General features: G+C 39.8%; 2 protein-coding genes across 3 annotated transcripts in view; both read left to right on the forward strand.

The window, feature by feature from the left end:
- Nucleotides 1-7,810, forward strand: part of LOC106587020 (dematin) — a 94,337-nt gene extending 86,527 nt beyond the window's left edge. The window contains 4 exon segments of the mRNA XM_045709043.1: nucleotides 3,482-3,489; nucleotides 3,672-3,737; nucleotides 4,148-4,228; nucleotides 5,051-7,810. Coding sequence (XP_045564999.1) covers nucleotides 3,482-3,489; nucleotides 3,672-3,737; nucleotides 4,148-4,228; nucleotides 5,051-5,164 — 269 coding nt within the window. The 3' untranslated portion in view covers nucleotides 5,165-7,810.
- A 984-nt stretch (nucleotides 7,811-8,794) lies between these two features.
- Nucleotides 8,795-17,715, forward strand: part of si:dkey-220o5.5 (actin filament-associated protein 1-like 2) — a 99,287-nt gene continuing 90,366 nt past the window's right edge. The window contains exon 1 of one of the 2 annotated variants that reach the window (XM_045708449.1): nucleotides 8,795-9,011. In XM_045708449.1, coding sequence (XP_045564405.1) covers nucleotides 8,996-9,011 — 16 coding nt within the window. In that variant the 5' untranslated portion in view covers nucleotides 8,795-8,995. The remainder of the gene's footprint in view (nucleotides 9,012-17,715) is intronic. The other variant, XM_014174854.2, reaches the window with a different exon arrangement.

The following is a 17,715-nucleotide window of genomic DNA, read 5'->3' on the forward strand; positions in this document are numbered from 1 at the left end:
GGATACTTTTTTTTTACTCTTGAGTAGTTTCTTAAGATGGCTACTTTTACTTGAGTAAATTACAATCTAAGTAACACTACTTTTCCTTAAGTACAGAATTTCAGTACTCTACCCACCTCTGCAAATTATACATAGCCTAACTATAAAATGTTGGTAAGCATCCACACCGGAGGAAAGTTTATCGTTCTACAGTAGGCGTACATCTGTCAATCAACTGATTACCCCAATCAGCTCATCATCTCAGCCAGGGAAACAAACAGTAGCCTATTATTGTTTTTTACACATTTTATTATGTGACAATGAATAGGCTAAAGGGTAGCATACAAAATGTATGCTATTGGAATATAATTAAATAACAAGGGCCTATTGCAACCATCGATGGAACTAGATTATCTCCAGTTGATGTCCTGTTAAACCATCAATATGTGCTAAATTCACCCGCACAGCTGATTTCAATTGCAACCATTGTTGGTCACCTCATTACCGCTCCCTAAAAGATGATGTCAGTGTTTACCTTAGTCAGAGATCTGTATAATGACGAGATGCTCATGTCTCCGCACTAACAATGGGAGTTGTTGTCCAAAAGGCAGGAAAGGAAGGCAGGCAATAACTCTAGGTCTGCACGTTAAGCCCATAGAAACGCATTGGGCTTATTCTGGACAGATTTTGTGAGAGAGTGAGCCCTCTCGCTCCGCCTCCTCCTCTCTGCCTTAGTCCTGCTTGCAACCAGTCTTTCAAGATATGTTCACCCTCTGATTGGTATTGTCATCAGAACAACAGTCCTTTTTTAACAGACTAAGTGTCACGTCCTGACCAGTAAAAGGGGTTATTGTAATTTGGTCAGGGCGTAGCAGGGGTGTGTTTGTTTTGTGTTGTTGGGATTTTGGGTTAGTTCTATGTTATGTATTTCTATGTGGTATTGTTTGGGATTGGTCTCTAATTGGAAGCAGCTGTATCTCATTGCCTCTGATTAGAGGCCATATTTAAGTAGGGGTTTTTGTCTTGTGTTTGTGGGTGGTTGTCTCCATGTATAGTTAGGTTACCGTACAGGACTGTCATTCGTGGTCTTGTTTTGTTTCAATGTTCACGCTTAAATAAAAGTATAAGTATGGACACTTAACAGTCTGCGTATTGGTCCGATATTTCTTCCTCCTCAGAAGACGAAACTTATGACACTAAGGGTGATTTATCTACTTGACAAGTATTTGACAAGAAAGGATTTCCTCTACTGTGGCTATTTACCCAGCACTTTCTATGAATGGAAATATTGGTGTAGCCTAGTAAGCCTACTGTGATTATTTTATTAGTTTCCAATTAATGTTATCCAAAAGTGTCTGGTGTGTGTTTGGTAATTTCTTATCAAGATCGGGGGTAAAATATCCCTGACTGTCCATATTCGAAATGTGTAACTAAAAAAAAAGTGTATCAGGGGTTTGAGTTATTTGTGCCAGAATCAAACCCATGCTGACACGGTAGACCTATGTGCGCACTGAAGGCCTCACCACTAGACCACCACAGGCCATGGTAGAACAAACCTTTGACAGCTCATTCGTAACCTTAGGATACAATTCACACTTGTATGTCATAGCCTACTGGAGAGCAATATCTATTTTGTGTTATTAAGCTATATAGTGTGTATGGCTGCATATGAAATACATTTTTGTACAGTGCATTTCAAAGTATTCAGACCCCTTCCCTTTTTCCAAATTTTGTTGTGTTACTGCCTTATTCTAAAATTTATTAAATGTATGTTTTTCCTCATCAATCTACACACAATACCCCATAATGACAAAGCGAAAACAGGTTTTTAGACATTTTTGCAAATGTATTAAAAATAAAAAAACTGATACCTTATTTACATATGTTTTCAGACATTTTGTATTGAGACTCGAAAATGAGATCAGGTGCATCCTGATCATCTTTGAGATGTTTCTACAACTTGATTGGAGTCCACCTGTGGTAAATTCAATTGATTGGACATGATTTGCAAAAGCACACAGCTGTCTATATAAGGTCCCACAGTTGACAGTGCGTGTCAGAGCAAAAACCAAGCTATTAGGTTGAAAAAATTGTCTGTAGAGCTCCGAGACAGGATTGTGTCAAAGCAAAGATCTGTGGCACTGAAGGTCCCCATGAACACAGTGGCCTCCATTTTTAAATGGAAGAAGTTTGGAACCACTAAGACACTTCCTAGAGCTGGCCTCCCCACCAAACTGAGCAATTGGGGGAGAAGGGCCTTGGTCAGAGAGGTGACCAAGAACCCGATGGTCACTCTGACAGAGCTCTAGAGTTCCTCTGTGGAGATGGGAGAACCAATTAGGCCTTTATGGTAGAGTGGCCAGACGGAAGCCACTCCTCAGTAAAAGGCATATGATAGGCACCTAAAGACTCTCAGACCATGAGAAACAAGATTCTCTGGTCTGATGAAACCAAGATTGAACTCTTTGGCCTGAATGCCAAGAGTCACGTCTGGAGGAAACCTGGCACCATCCCTACTGTGAAGCATGGTGGTGGCAGCATCATGCTGTGGGGATGTTATTCAGCGGCAGGGACTGGGAGACAAGTCAGGATCGACGGAAAGATGAACGGCGCAAAGTACAGAAAGCTCCTTGATGAAAACCTGCTGCAGTGCGCTCAGGACTTCAGACAGGGGGCGAAGGTTCACCTTCCAAAAGAACACAGCCAAGACAACGCAGGAGTGCTTTGGGACAAGTCTCTGAATGTCCTTGAGTGGCCCAGCCAGAGCCCAGTCTTGAACCCGATCGCACATCTCTGGAGAGACCTGAAAATAGCTGTGCAGCTCCCCATCCAACCTGACAGAGCTTGAGAGGATCTGCAGAGAAGAATGGGAGATGCTCCCCAAATATAGGTGTGCCAAGCTTGTGGTGTCATACCCAAGAGGACTCGATGCTGTAATCGGTGCCAAAGGTTCTTCACAAGCATTTCGCTACATTCGCAATAACATCTGCTAACCATGTGTATGTAACCAATAAAATTTTACTTGAGTAAAGGGTCTGAATACTTTAGTAATATTTTGGGGTTTTATTTGTAATACATTTAATAACATTTCTAAAAACCTTTTGTGTGTAGTTTGATGAGGAAAAAACTATTTTATACATTTTAGAATAAGGCTTTAACGTAACAAAATGTGTAAAAAGTGAAGGGGGTCGAAATACTTTCAGAATGCACTGTACATTTGAATGATGCAGTAATAGGACCTAGGCCTAGCGTTTGAGCGAGTGAGAGAGAATATTATTTTATAGCAGGCCTGATCCCAATGACTCGACTACCCCCGCATGGAGATAAAGAGAACCGATCATTTTTATGCAATCATGAGGCTCATTTGAATGTCCTGATGCAGCAGGACAATTCTCCACAAGAAAGAGTGATCATGTTATTATCCGGCATCTGTATGTAAGCATTTAAAGCATGAAACAGTATGTCAAGCACATTCTAACGCAGCATTTCTCTTTCTCCACAGGCCTCCAGGTAAGAATGTTTGTACCAATGTCATCTGAAAAATTATATTAATCTTGTGTCAAGCGCCATTTGTCTACATTTGGATCAAAACATTTTGCCATCTTGATTTACACTGATGTGAATACTGTGTATGGTTAGTTCGTTGTGTGTAACATGTTAACAGTGGTGCTGTTTTGGCTGTTGTAATTTAGAATGGAGATTCTCAGAGAGGAAGAATGGACAGGGGAAACTCACTGCCAAGTATGCTGGCTGAGAAGGTCAGGACGTCTGCTGTTTGACATCCATTTCTGATCAGACTTGAAATGCTAGAAATGTGTTTTCCCTAATGTTTCTCTGTTATTCCACTATTCTTATAATTGCATAAGTACAATAAGCAGTCTTTAATGTCAGCTACAAACCTATCCATATCTTTACAATTCAGGAGGACATCTGTAGATACTGTACATTAATGTTTACATCCCAAATGGCACTCTATTCCCTATATAGTGCACTTCTTTTGACCAGAGCCCTATGGGCCCTGGTCAAAAGTAGTGGACTATATAGGGAATAGGGTGCCATTTGGGACACATCCAATGGCAAGCTTTGTGCTGACAGTATAAGCCTCTATAGATGCAGAGTTATGGCTTTGACCTTCCTTCTGAGATGGCTGACTGTTTTTTTTCCATAGATATATCCATATGAAATGCTCCTAGTGACCCACAGGAGAAGGAATAAACTCCCACCAGGAGTAGACAGGATGAGACTGGAGGTAGGATCAGTATTCCCTTGCTTTAAATCTCTAGAATAACTTAATTGTGCAAACCGCTGGCCATGTCGTTTATCACATTAGTTACAGTTAGGGTTTTGGATGTAGGGTTACCTCTAGTTGCTAATCTTGGGTCAGTTTTGCCTTTTCTTCACTAATGGTTAAGGTTTGGATTGGAGGGGAAGATTATGCTAGATCTGTACCTTGGGGAAACTTAACCCCAGAGCAGGTTTTGTGATGTGGAGCATGTACAGGTAACTGCCAAAATAAAGAAAACACCAACATAGTGTCTTAAGAAGTGGGCCACCACGAGCCAGAACAGCTTCAATGTATCTTGGCATAGATTCTACAAGTGATTGAAAAGCTATTGGAGGGATGCAACACCTTTCTTCCAGGAAAAATGCCATCATTTGGTGTTTTGTTGATGGTGGTGGGAAACACTGTCTCAAGGGTCGCTCCAGAATCTTCCATAAGTGTTAAATTGGGTTGAGATCTGGTGACTGAGAAGGCCATGGCATATGGTTTACATTATTTTCATGCTCATCAAACCATTCAGTGACCACCCATGCCCTGTGGATGGAGCCATTGTCATCCTATGGGGGCATAGTCATGGTAGACAAAATAATGTCCTGCCCAGCATTTTTATACATTAACCTAAGTATGATGTGATGTTAATTGCTTAATTAACTCAGGAACCACACCTGTGTGGAAGCACCTGCTTTCAAAATACTTAGTATCATCATTTACTTGCATTTCCATTATTTTGGCAGTTACCTGTAGATTGTGAAGTCTGTCTGATATATGATCTGGCCATCTCCTTTGTAGAGGCATCTGTCCGTGGAGGAATTCCAGAATCTATTTGGGATGCCCATTGAGGAGTTTGATCGCCTCTCCCTCTGGAAGCGGAATGACTTGAAGAAGAGGGTTTCCCTTTTCTAGAGTGAGGAGACCTACCTACACATCAAAAGCCACCACACTCCCTTGGGAAATTTGATGAACATAAACTGTCCAATGCAACAACCCAGGAAGGGAGATTAAATTAATATCTGTCATATCTTTGCCAAATCGGCTGCTTTGAATCCCCATTCCTTATATCAACTCTATAACAACTCTATAAAGGGTCAGAGCCTTCATATACTCTTGAATTGTAGTTGCAGAGAAGAAACCTAATAAGAGGACAGAGGCTTGGGCCAAGTAGAGATTTCATGAAGTCTTTGCATTTGGTCCGTACTGACAGGCTCACCAATAGAGTTAGATTGGACTGACCACTGATATACCTACAGTAGGCTATTTTACTGCTAATCAAAGTTATGGATGGCTAATTCTCAGTTACTAGATCACTGCCACATGTGAAGCCATATCGATTTATTAATTAAACCACTAAAATACCAATAAAATGTTTTAGTTTATAGAATTGGAGCACTAGATGGATGCCTCAATTTCAATACACCTCGAAAAATTCTCTATTTCAAAACACAAACATTGCACTAAGCTGAATAGTCTACATATCATATTTTTTAAAATAAATAACAATTTGAAGTGTAAATCAATAATTTGTAAATCAATAGTTAAAGTTTTTAAGGTGTGCTGGTTTAGAGACAATTAAGATTGTGTCCCAAATGGTACTTTATTCTCATGTAGTGCAATATTTTTGACCAGGGCCCATAAGGCTCCCATAAGGCTCTGGTCAAAAGTAGTGAACTACGTAGTGAAGAGGGTGCCATTTGTGATGTACAATACAATCTGTTAGACTCAGTCGCTCTACACATCAGGTGTAGATTTATAGAACATAAAACCTTATCTCCAAGATGTCTGCATCTTAACCCTATCCAGACATGCAAACATACAAATGATCAAAGTCATCCACAACTTATAGCCAATATAGGTTTATTACTGAATGATTGTCTAAACAGTACATATTGCCCACTTGAAAAAAAGTGTGCTCTTATTATTTTACTACTGGTATGTTGGATGAAGTGCAGTTTTCCTGTTTTAAAAGGTGAGAACATTAAGGAGGCTTAGGCTAAGTTAGCTTCAAAATCTTGTGGGACGCTTACCTTTACAACACTGGCCACTGCCCTGTTTATATATATCAAGTTTGTACACCACTCCAGAGGGGTTTTAGACATGTTGCTTTTGTGACCAAATAATGTACAGCTATTTTTTATTAGAAAAAAAATCCTTTCATGTATCAATACAAGAATGTAGGGTAAATAAACACATTCATCATTAAAAAGAAGAAGGAAGATAACCACCTCCCTTACAAATGCACTACATTGGAACGAGGACAGGAGGACAATGGACTAGGAGGGTCACCACTGAGGGAACAGAAGGAGTTGAGAGCAAGAGACAAGGGGCTGCTTCCTGTGTTCCGCTATGACCACATCAACCTCCATATTGGACTGAAGTAGTGGCCTGGTGGAGGTGTAGCCTCTTGTACCCCCTAACTGACAATGTCATGGCTCAAAAAACAAAACCAAATCTTGGATGGATGCAGGCTAAAGGACTCAGGGCCAGCCTTTCTGTCCACTTTCCCTGTGCCTTGAATGCTACAGTCAGGGGCTACTTCCCAAATGGCACCCTATTTGGTATATAGTGCACTATTTTTGACCAGGGCCAATAGGCCTCTGGTCAAAAGTAGTGCACTATTTAGGGAATATTGTGCCATTTGGGACATAGTTACAGTGTGGAGCCTGTTAAGGTCCTGGTCAGGCCTCACTCCAGTCATTTTTCTTATCATCAGGTGAGGTGGTAGCAAAGACACTGTCACAAAATGTTTTGAGTTGGCACACATCTGATGTGCCTCTAGAGCCCCAAGTAGAGATGTATGAAAGTCAACCATGGAGCATCAGTGTATTCTATCTAAGAATATTTTTGAGTGGTCATTGCACATATCCACTTTGTGACTGCTTTGCTTTAGATTTTAGTTCTGCCTGTGTTTTTTGAAAGGCAAGGGGCCGGAAGGATTGCATTATGAACAAGCCCTTGAGCTGGAAATTGTTCACTCAATGGTGAGGGTAATAGACAATCCTCTAGATTCCATGCTCCAGTATATAATATTGATGACATTATCTTCACCAATGGGATACCTGATTGAGGATACACCCTATTCATAACGCTTTCAAATGCTCTCACTGTATCAAGCACTCTCATGGTAGTTAAGACACTGTCACTGTTGCAGCATCATCTAAGATTGTCTTCATGCTTTGTATATGAAAGTGGGCTGGGGAAAACATTTAAGAAAATATTGAGTTGGAGTGATTGGTTTGTACCTCACTTCCTAGGTTTTTTGAATCTGTAAGTCATTAAAATACTGAGTTTTTTTTATGTAGTTTTAGATTAACCTGATTTGATAACTAATATAATGACAAAAATTGATATGATTGATTAGTTCCACTGCAAGTTGGAGCTCAGATATTGTACATTATTTTGTGTATTCTGATGCAACTAGGGTGCAAAACATACACAGCAATGAATGCACACAAGCATATTTTCTCATTTAAACTAAGGTGAAAGAGGACTGAAATGATCAATGGTGAGTGGAAATAAAATGCATTTTTTGGTTTGAGGAAAATGTATTTTCCATCTTTGTGTAGGCTATATATTGTTGGTCGTTGGCATCTCCAGTAAGGGTGATTGAAACATTTTTTCTCTGTCTGGCCTTAGCTTAAAAGGAGAGTTTACCCAAATGACAAAATTACATTAATTTCCTTACCCTGTTAGCAGTCTATGGACAATGTATGACAGCAATCCATGCTTTGGTTTTGTTTACCTGGCCACTGTTTCAAATGCTAACTTTGTAGCATTCGTGGCACATATCCAATGGAAGTCAATGGGAAAAATATTCACATTTTCACACTTCATGTCCAAATCATCCTAAAGTATTAAAAATAACATGATTTTTGTAACTCAATTAAGTTACTTAGCAATGATTTGGACATGAAGTGTGAAAATGCTTATGTTGTTCCCATTGACTTTTATTGGATTTGTGCCACAAATGCACAAAAAAAAACCCAGGTAAACCAAACCAAAGCAAGGATTGCTGTCATACCTTGTCCATAGAATGCTTACAGGATAAGGAAACCAATATGTAATTTTGTAATTTGGGTGAACTATCCATTTATCTTAACACACACATGCACACGCACACACGCGTCATGTCCATAGGGGGCACCTGCCCCCTCGATTTGTAATTTGTTACATGTTGTTGTTGTTGTTTCTCTGTAATACCACTAGCCACCTTTACATTTTATGAAGTTGGCTTTAGCTAGCCCAGATAGGTTTCCAATCTTCCAACCTCATAACTAGGTACCAATAAGCCATTTAAGGCTATCAATAAAGTTAGAGTAGATAGCTTGTCTAACTATTTTAGCTGGCAAACCTGCTGGCGAAAGTGGTAGACTTTAGAAAAGCAAGCAATTACTAAATGTACTGAATAAGCATAACATTCCTTTCAATCTTTTACCCAGATTTTAGCAGAGATGTAGAGAAGCATATTTTTCCCTGCCCCCCCCCCCACCCGCCCCTAGTGGTCGCTCTATGTAGATTTTTGCAATAGTGAGAAGGGGAGTGACTTTTCTTATGGTTTTTGCTGGGCGACGAGTTGAGCTGACTGGAGTTTCACTGTTGACTAGCCTAGTCTCATCACCTCAACCTATAGAACCTCAAGCTAAGATATTGTCGTCGGAGAGAACTGTGGCTCATATTGGACACAGCTATGATATCGGGGGGGAAATAAACTTCCCAGGGACGCTTTGAGCATTTCCAGGGATGGACAAACAAAAAGGTAGGCTGAACATCAGTGGGATGCAAGGGGACTATCCATTTATTCATTGCACCGATTTGTTTTTGTTAAGTAGGCTACCAGGAAACGTCACACGGCATACTTCATTGTATGAGGCTTAAACGTTCTAGTAAATTCTCTTCAAGTTGTGTTCATTTTATCAACATCTAGCCTACCTGACATGACTTAGGGGCTATCACTTTCTTATATGCATAACCATTAGGTCTTCAAGTAGGTTAACTGATTGGGATATAACGCAGGCTACTAGCCTATATATTACCTATTATTGATACATAGGCTATTACTATGATATTACATAAATGCATATACATTTTTTCCACGTTGTAGCATTTTCTTTGCGCGCAACAGTGCAGCCGCAATGCTACAAAATGTAGCGAAGAGAAATGTGATAGTAGAGCCCCGCTCTTCTTCCTGTTTAACATCAGTGCGCACCACCTGCCGGGTTTAATTAGGCCAACAGTTAATAATCAGTCCATGATTTTAGCTATTTGGAATTTAGTGACACTTCACTCATTGGCTAATGCAGGAAGTTTTATTGACGCCATGGAAGTCCAAAAAAAGAGCTCATGTGAGTGATCCTGAGTCCATCGTGTTTTTCAGTGAGATTTTGTGACTCAGTGGTTTCTATCATGGAATGTATGTAATAGCGGAAGAAAAGCAATCGGAAATACCCTCCTCTGTTTTCCCAACAACTACGAAATCTCCAGAGACAAAAACCAGTAGGATTGTTTATTTTAAGGGTAACGTCTGGCCCATTTAAATTCTCAAGGAGTTAAAGGAGTTCTCAGAAGCACTGAAGCAACTTGTTTTAGCTTGAATTAACAGGCTTTTTATTTAGCTTTCAGTGCCCCAAAACTCACCCTGTTTGGAAACAAAATGACATCATGGATAATATTACATCCTGACCAGACACATGGCCTGCATCTCTTTCACTGCTCCACAAATGCTAATCAGAGCAGCTTTTTCTCTTCACCGCTTTCCTTCTACCCCATTGCTGTCATTATCTGGTCACCACTGGATGAAAAGGAAAACAAGCGCAGGCTCTCCACCCAAAACAGACAAGCTGCAAGACAGACAGACAGACAGACACACTCACCCACTCACATTCTGTCTTCTCTCTGTCCCCCTCTCTCTCTCTCTCTCGCACACACAAATTGCATTTGGGTGGCATCAAACACTTCAGCCTTTCTTCATTCTTGACCAGAAATAGACTTTATCCATGAAATTCAACATTCACACAACTTGAGTGAATTGTTCTTAAGGTAGGCGATTGTGTACAGCTTAAAGCCATCATGCCAAAGCTGACAGTCTGTCAGACATTGCCACAGGTTGTGTATATTGCTGATCTCAGTTTTGATCATGTGTACATATGTGTGGCAAACACACAGCAACTTCAAAGGCTGCAGTGCCAAGCCCATAGCAGCCCAGGAACAGGATGTTCTGTTGATGGTAGGATAGAGACCTCTTTAATTTAGGAGATCAACATTCCTCATTAAGACACATCTACTTTTCACCATCTTGCCGCTTCTAAGAGCACGCACACACACACACACACCATGCATGTACGTACACACACACACACACACACACACACACACACACACACACACACACCCCACACACACCTCAACCCACTCCACTGACCCCATTACAGAGTCCCTCATTTAGAGACTAGGCACAACAGAGCAGGAACTCTTCTGTCACCATTGAAGACTTTTCATAGCTTTACATCAACAACACATTAAATATCCTACCATAGCTTTAGCCCAGGCATAGTCACTGCGTGTCTCTAGGTGGCTCTCGCCAATAATCAAAAACAATGTGTTGTGTTTTCCTCAGTCAGCTGAATGTGCCGCTTAGTTCATAGAACCGTGGTTATGTGAGTAACCCCAGAGTAGCCTTATTAGCGGCTGGGAAAAACGAAGCGGGAAAAGCGGATTCTAGCGCATCTCAAAATCGTTTCCTTCCTATGAATTTGGCTCTGGAATTCTTGGAGCTATTAGCAACTATAACCACATCCCTGAAAGCCAGGACTCTCAGGAACACATACATGTCTTCTGTTTCCACCTATGACACAAGCTGTGCAGAATAACTCAGGGAAATTAACAGATTCTCCACAAACGATCATAAATAAGATTGATGATGTTTTTCTGAACTTTCCAATAGCTTTCTGATGTATTTCAATCACTCCAAACCAAACTTCCTTCAGACAGAAATTTGCCATTGCCTGATTAGACACACACAACCGGTTAATAGTTTTAGAACACCTACTAATTCAATGTTTTTTCTTAATTTGTACTATTTTCTACATTGTAGCATAATAGTGAAGACATCAAAACTATGAAATAACATATGGAATCATGTAGTAACCAAAAAAGTGTTAAACAAATCAAAATATATTTTATATTTGAGATTATTCAAATAGCCACCCTTTGCCTTGATGACAGCTTTGCACACTCTTGGCATTCTCTCAAACAGCTTCACCTAGGTGTTCTAAAACTTTTGACCGGTAGTGTATCTTGTGCTATAACTTTGATTGAAATAATGGCAATAAGGTCAAATTCTAAAGATTCATCAAATTATATTGGACATTTGTTTTTGATGCCCAAGTGTCCTAAAATAGAGAATTGGATAATGAAATAGCTTGATGGTCCATGTTAATAGAATCTTAAATATCATGTATAAACCCATTTAATATAACGTCTGAATCAATTTGACTTTGTGACCACCCCAGACCCCGTTCTTTGATGGGTATGGTAGCTCGCCCAGTGATTTTGCTTTAGAAAAGTGATTCCCTCAGAAATGTTTGTGACTACCATTGCTTTAGTCCCTTATTTTACATTGTGGAGTTGAGGTCTCAAGCATTTTTAAATGTGGAAAATGCTACCGATTTAAAGCAGCATTAGTTTTGTAAATATATAGTTGAAAAGCTCCCACTTGAAAACGTGACTTATGTATAATGAACTCCAAAGTCCACTGATTTAGCATATTCTGTCAATGGTCTCTCTATGTGGTTTGAAATGAATGGTCACCTACTTTGAAGACCAGAAACAACAGGGCCAGTGATCTCAATGCAAATTAAATAAGTTTTCCTCAAGCCTTGTACACCTCTGGGATGGTTTCGGTGAACAATCCTTCAGGGCCTGTATTTATAGTGGGAGTGCTGATCTAGGAACAGTTTTGCCTTTTAGATCATAATATATATGATTACATGGATAAGGGGGAACTGATTCTAGATCAGCACTCCTACTCAGATACTTTATGAATACAGGCCCAGGTTTCCCCTTCCAAAAAACACCACATTTGAAAATAACGTGGTTTTCAGACACGTGTGTAGTTTCACGTGTGTCTTTCCGTCTTCTGAAGATTAATGTTTTTCCCATGTGATTTTTTTCCCCCCACGTGTTTATTTTTCACCACTTCCAGCTACATCTGGTCTCCCATCCAGGGACCGACCAGGAGCGACGCTGCATAGCTTCCGAGGGAAACCAACAGCGGGATGCAGGGTGTAATGTTGCTGGAATGAATGTGCCAAAGCGTGCAACTGGAAAAAAGGCTGCAAACACAAAGGCCAGGGTAACATAACCAAAGATAGGGAAAATTGCAGGAAAGAGGGAGGCTTTTTATTTAATCGTGTTTCACTAGCTAGGTACCATCCAGTTGGCGACAGATTTTCATGCAAATATCCTAAAATCCACATAAAAACAATAAGGCTGTGTGTGATGACGTAGTGCACAAAAAAAATACCTTTTGCGGTTAAATTCCCATGTACTGAATAAAACATACAAGTTAAATGGGTTTCCATTACCTTTTCAACTATACTGATGGTTTTCTCAATAATAAATAAATGTTCTGTTTCCATCAGGCCTAGCATGAAATGTTTTATCTGACGTACTTTACTCACATAAAAAGGTTGGAAACCTGGTTACTACAAAAACATTTTTGCATCCATTTACAATTAATTTTCTCTAACTAGCTACGTTTCCATCCAACCATTTCATGTGGATAAATTACCTGACACTTGAAAAAAAGTTCTGTATATACAGCAAAGGTAATCCAATTTTTCTTATAGTAAATCTGAGTTTGGTGAGCACCAAACTTGGTGGGTGTCAAATTAGCTAGCCTGTGATGGACGAGCTATCTACTCAGAATATTGCAAAATGTGCTTTCGCCGAAAAGCTATTTTAAAATCTGACACCGCGATTGCATAAAGGAGTTCTGTATCTATAATTCTTAAAATAGTTGTTATGTTTTTGTAAACGTTTATCGTGAGTAGTTTAGTAAATTCACCGGAAGTTTGCGGTGGGTATGCTAGTTCTGAACATCACATGCTAATGTAAAAAGCTAGTTTTTGATATAAATATGAACTTGATTGAACAAAACATGCATGTATTGTATAACATAATGTCCTAGGAGTGTCATCTGATGAAGATCATCAAAGGTTAGTGTTGCATTTAGCTGTGGTTTTGGTTTTTGTGACATATATGCTTGCTTGGAAAATGGCTGTGTGATTTATTTTTGGCAGGGTACTGTCCTGACATAATCTAATGTTTTGCTTTCGCTGTAAAGCCTTTTTGAAATCGGACAATGTAGTTAGATTAACGAGAGTCTTGTCTTTAAAATGGTGTAAAATTGAAGTTATAGCATTTTTAAGGTATTTGTATTTCGCGCCATGCTCTACCATTGGATATTGGTGAGGCGTTCCGCTAGCGGAACGTCTGTCCCTAACAGGTTTTAAGACATGAAGGTCAGTCAATACGGAACATGTCAGGAACTATGAAAGTTTCTTCAAGTGCAGTCGCAAAATCCATCAAGTGCTATGATGAAACTGGCTCTCATGAGGACCGCCACAGGAATGGAAGACCCAGAGTTAACTCTTCTGCAGAGGACAAGTTCATTAGAGTTACCAGCCTCAGAAATTGCAGCCCAAATGAATGCTTCACAGAGTTCAAGTAACAGACACATCTCAACATCAACTGTTCAGAAGACACTGTGAATCAGGCCTGGTCAAATTGCTGCAAAGAAACCACTACTAAAGGACACCAATAATAAGAAGACACTTGCTTGGGCCAAGAAACACAAGCAATGGACATTAGACCGGTGGAAATGTGTCCTTTGGTCTGGAGTGTCTTTGAGAGACGCGTGTGGGTGAACGGACGATCTCCGCATGTGTATTTCCCACCGTAGTGTAGGTGTTATGGAGTGGGGGTGCTTTGCTGGTGACACTGTCTGTGATTGATTTAGAATTCAAGGCACACTTAACCAGCATGGCTCCCGCAGCATTCTGCAGCGATACGCCATCCCATCTGGTTTGGGCTTAGTGGGACTAGCATTTGTTTTTCAACAGGACAATGACCCAACACACCTCCAGGCTGTTTAAGGGCTATTTTACCAAGAAAGAAAGTGCTGCATCAGATGACCTGTCCTCCACAATCACCCGACCTCAACCAAATTGAGATGGTTTGGGATGAGTCGGACCGCAGAGTGAAGGAAAAGCAGCCAACAAGTCCTCAGCATATGTAGGAATTCCTTCAAAACTGTTGGAAAAGCATTCCAGGTGAAGCTGGTTGAGAGAATGCCAAGAGTGTGCAAAGCTGTCATCAAGGCAAAGGGTGGCTGTTTGAAGAATCTCAAATATAAAATATATTTTGATTTGTTTAACAATTTTTTGGTTACTACATGATTCCATATGTGTTATTTCATAGTTTTGATGTCTTCACTATTATTCTACAGTGTAGAAAATAGTCAAAATAAAGAAAAACCCTTGAATGAGTAGGTGTTCTAAATCTTTGACCGGTAGTGTATACAGAACAGAATGAGGTATAAACAACCAATATTTATTGAATATAATATTTTCTATAGAATCTTAAGATAAGTTAATATTAACATTAACATAAATAAGAAATTGTGTTAAATATAAAATGTAGAAAATAATAAAATATAACACTGAGCTTTGGCTCTGCTGCCTGGTAATGATGAACCGATATGACATTTTTGGCCGATACCGATATCCAATATTTTCCTTGCAAAAAGAAGAAAGAAAAAATACCGATACCGATAACCGATATTAAACCTTTTTGCGGCCTTTTAAAGCATTCTATTACAGTTAAATAGTTAACACACACACACATGGACTCAACGGTCTAAGGCACTGCATCTCAGTGCAAGAGGCGTCACTACAGTCCCTGGTTCGAATCCAGGCTGTATCACATTCGGCCGTGATTGCGAGTGCCATAGGGTGGCACACAATTGGCCCAGCATCGTCCGGGTTTGGCCGGGGTAGGCCGTCATTGTAAATAAGAATTTGTTCTTAACTGACTTTCCAAGTTAAATAAAGCTTACACACACCACACTGACCAAAAAGTTATTTTGTTGGCATTTACGTATGTCCCCATTACCAGTCAAACATAATCAAAACCTATTTCTTTCACTTACTTGCTGTGCTGTTTGGTTGTTCATTTGTTCAGTGGTTTCATTCTCAACCAGGATTTCTATGGAACGCCGTTTGGGTCTTTGTATGTCAAAAAAGATACATGTCAAATAACACTATTTGACGTGTCAAATAAGCTTCTTGACCAATCAGGACCTGAATATGACTGCACGTCACATAATAATTTAACGCATTCATATTTTTTTTACGTAGTTATTACACATTGACTACACTATCACTCGTATTTCATATGTCACAGCGATTCATCGATACGTATGCTATGATACTGGTAAAGTTGTCTTGCGTACCTACAGTGCTGGTCATAAAATAAAAGCTAGCTAGTTCATGAATGCAAACAATGTTTTTCCCTAAAAGCATAGCAACTATATAGCTAGGTGTCATCATCTAAAATAACCTTAATTTATAAGACAGTTCTTATTTGATTAATGGTGGTTGGACCCATCTATGTGAAGCTAGCAACAATAAGGATTAGCCACAATAGTGTACTTTGCGGTTAGCCTTCAAAATAAAAGTATGTCATTGACACTGTTGCAAATGAATACAAATAGAAGATTTATGCCATAATTGAATAGATCATGCAAAATGAGGTTGGAATGTTGTTATATAAAATCAACACAAGACAATAATTTGTTCATTTGACAAAAATCTGTTGAAATCAAATTGGATGTTTTGTACTTTAGAATTGCATTGGGGGCATACTTATTTCACTGTACAGCCTTACCTATGGATTGTGAATCAATGACATTGGGTATCAGTCTACTCAGTGACACCCAGAGAACATTAGCATTGTAGCTCTTATTGCGGGACTGTGAATTGAGCCACATTTATTGTCAACCTATGTGTATTGAACACTATTCCTGAGGAAATACAATACTGTGTGGATGTTTTGGAGTCAGATAACTCTGAGGAGGATCTTAGGAAAAAATATCTTGGGTATTGAGTAGACTGTTACCCCATTTCATTGATCCCAAATCCTTAGGTAAAGCTGTACAGTGCAATATGAATGTCAATACACACAATAGGCTGACTGGGGAGGTGATTTCACACAGTCACAGTCCCACGATAAGAGCTACAATGCTAATATTTGGGTCAACTCTTCACAGTTGTGTTCTGTGGGTGTCACAGAATAGACATACCCCATTTCATTGCTTCACATTCCAACCTTGTCTAACATTATCTAGTCTAAATATGGCATGATTCCACCAATTGTAACCTTCATCACTTTCAAATAGGTACCTTTATTTTGAAGGCAAACTGCAAATTCCACTATTGTGCAAAATCCTTATTGTGGCTAGCTTCACAACACATAACCCGGTCAGGTCGAGCCTCACTCGCCAGATGAAGCTAGCTGGCTGCTTATAACGTTAGCTTTGGGTTAGGGTTAAGTAGGGTTAAGTAGCTGGCTAGATATTTATTTTCATGAACTGAAGTTCAATTTCAATAGGCGAACAAGAAGTGGCTACCTAGCTAATACTCTCAAGGATTCCTAAATCATTGCTAAGAATAGGGAAAATGACTGCAGTTTCTACTGATCATTGTTTTAAGCCTGGCTGTATTGGTGCTAGCTAGGTACCAAGCTAAAGCTAGCTAGCTACCCCAGAAGTTGTGGTCGAACAAATTATGCTTTATTACCAACGCGGTATTGTAAACACATTGTTCGTGGCCGGTGTTTGCTTGTTTGCAGCCTTTTTTGTACAGCTTTGACAGTGCTACTGATAGTAGTGGTGGCGCTTGGTTTGCATGTGCAAATTCACAAATTCTATAATAGAACGGTTTTATTTGACGTGTCAAATTAAAAGCTTATTTAACGCGTCAAATAGTGTTACTGTCAAATAGTGTTATTTGACGTGTATCTTTTTTGACACGCAAAGACCCAAACGGCGTTCCATAGTATGTTGTGAAGCTAATGGCAGTGACGCTATTACTGTGTAACTCCGGTAGGGCAACATCTGAACAACAGCACACTTGGTAACATTAGTGTGTTCTGCCGGTGCTCGACCAGTCGTGAAAGCCAACATCACTCATGACAGAGAACGGTTGATTGTCAAGGGCAATGAATTCCATTATCTTGGCGTTAATAGATATCGCCTTTGAGTTTGATCGACTTGTTGACTGCTCGATCCACACAGCAGACATTGTGGGCTAGGTTAGGAATGCTGTATTGCACGTGTAGCACATTTTACGTGGCGTCATTATGTCATGTACCTACGTTATATAGGTATGCATGTCAACTTT

Source organism: Salmo salar, chromosome ssa26 (genome assembly GCF_905237065.1).
Source record: "Salmo salar chromosome ssa26, Ssal_v3.1, whole genome shotgun sequence".
In the NCBI taxonomy this organism is placed as follows: Eukaryota; Metazoa; Chordata; class Actinopteri; order Salmoniformes; family Salmonidae; genus Salmo; species Salmo salar.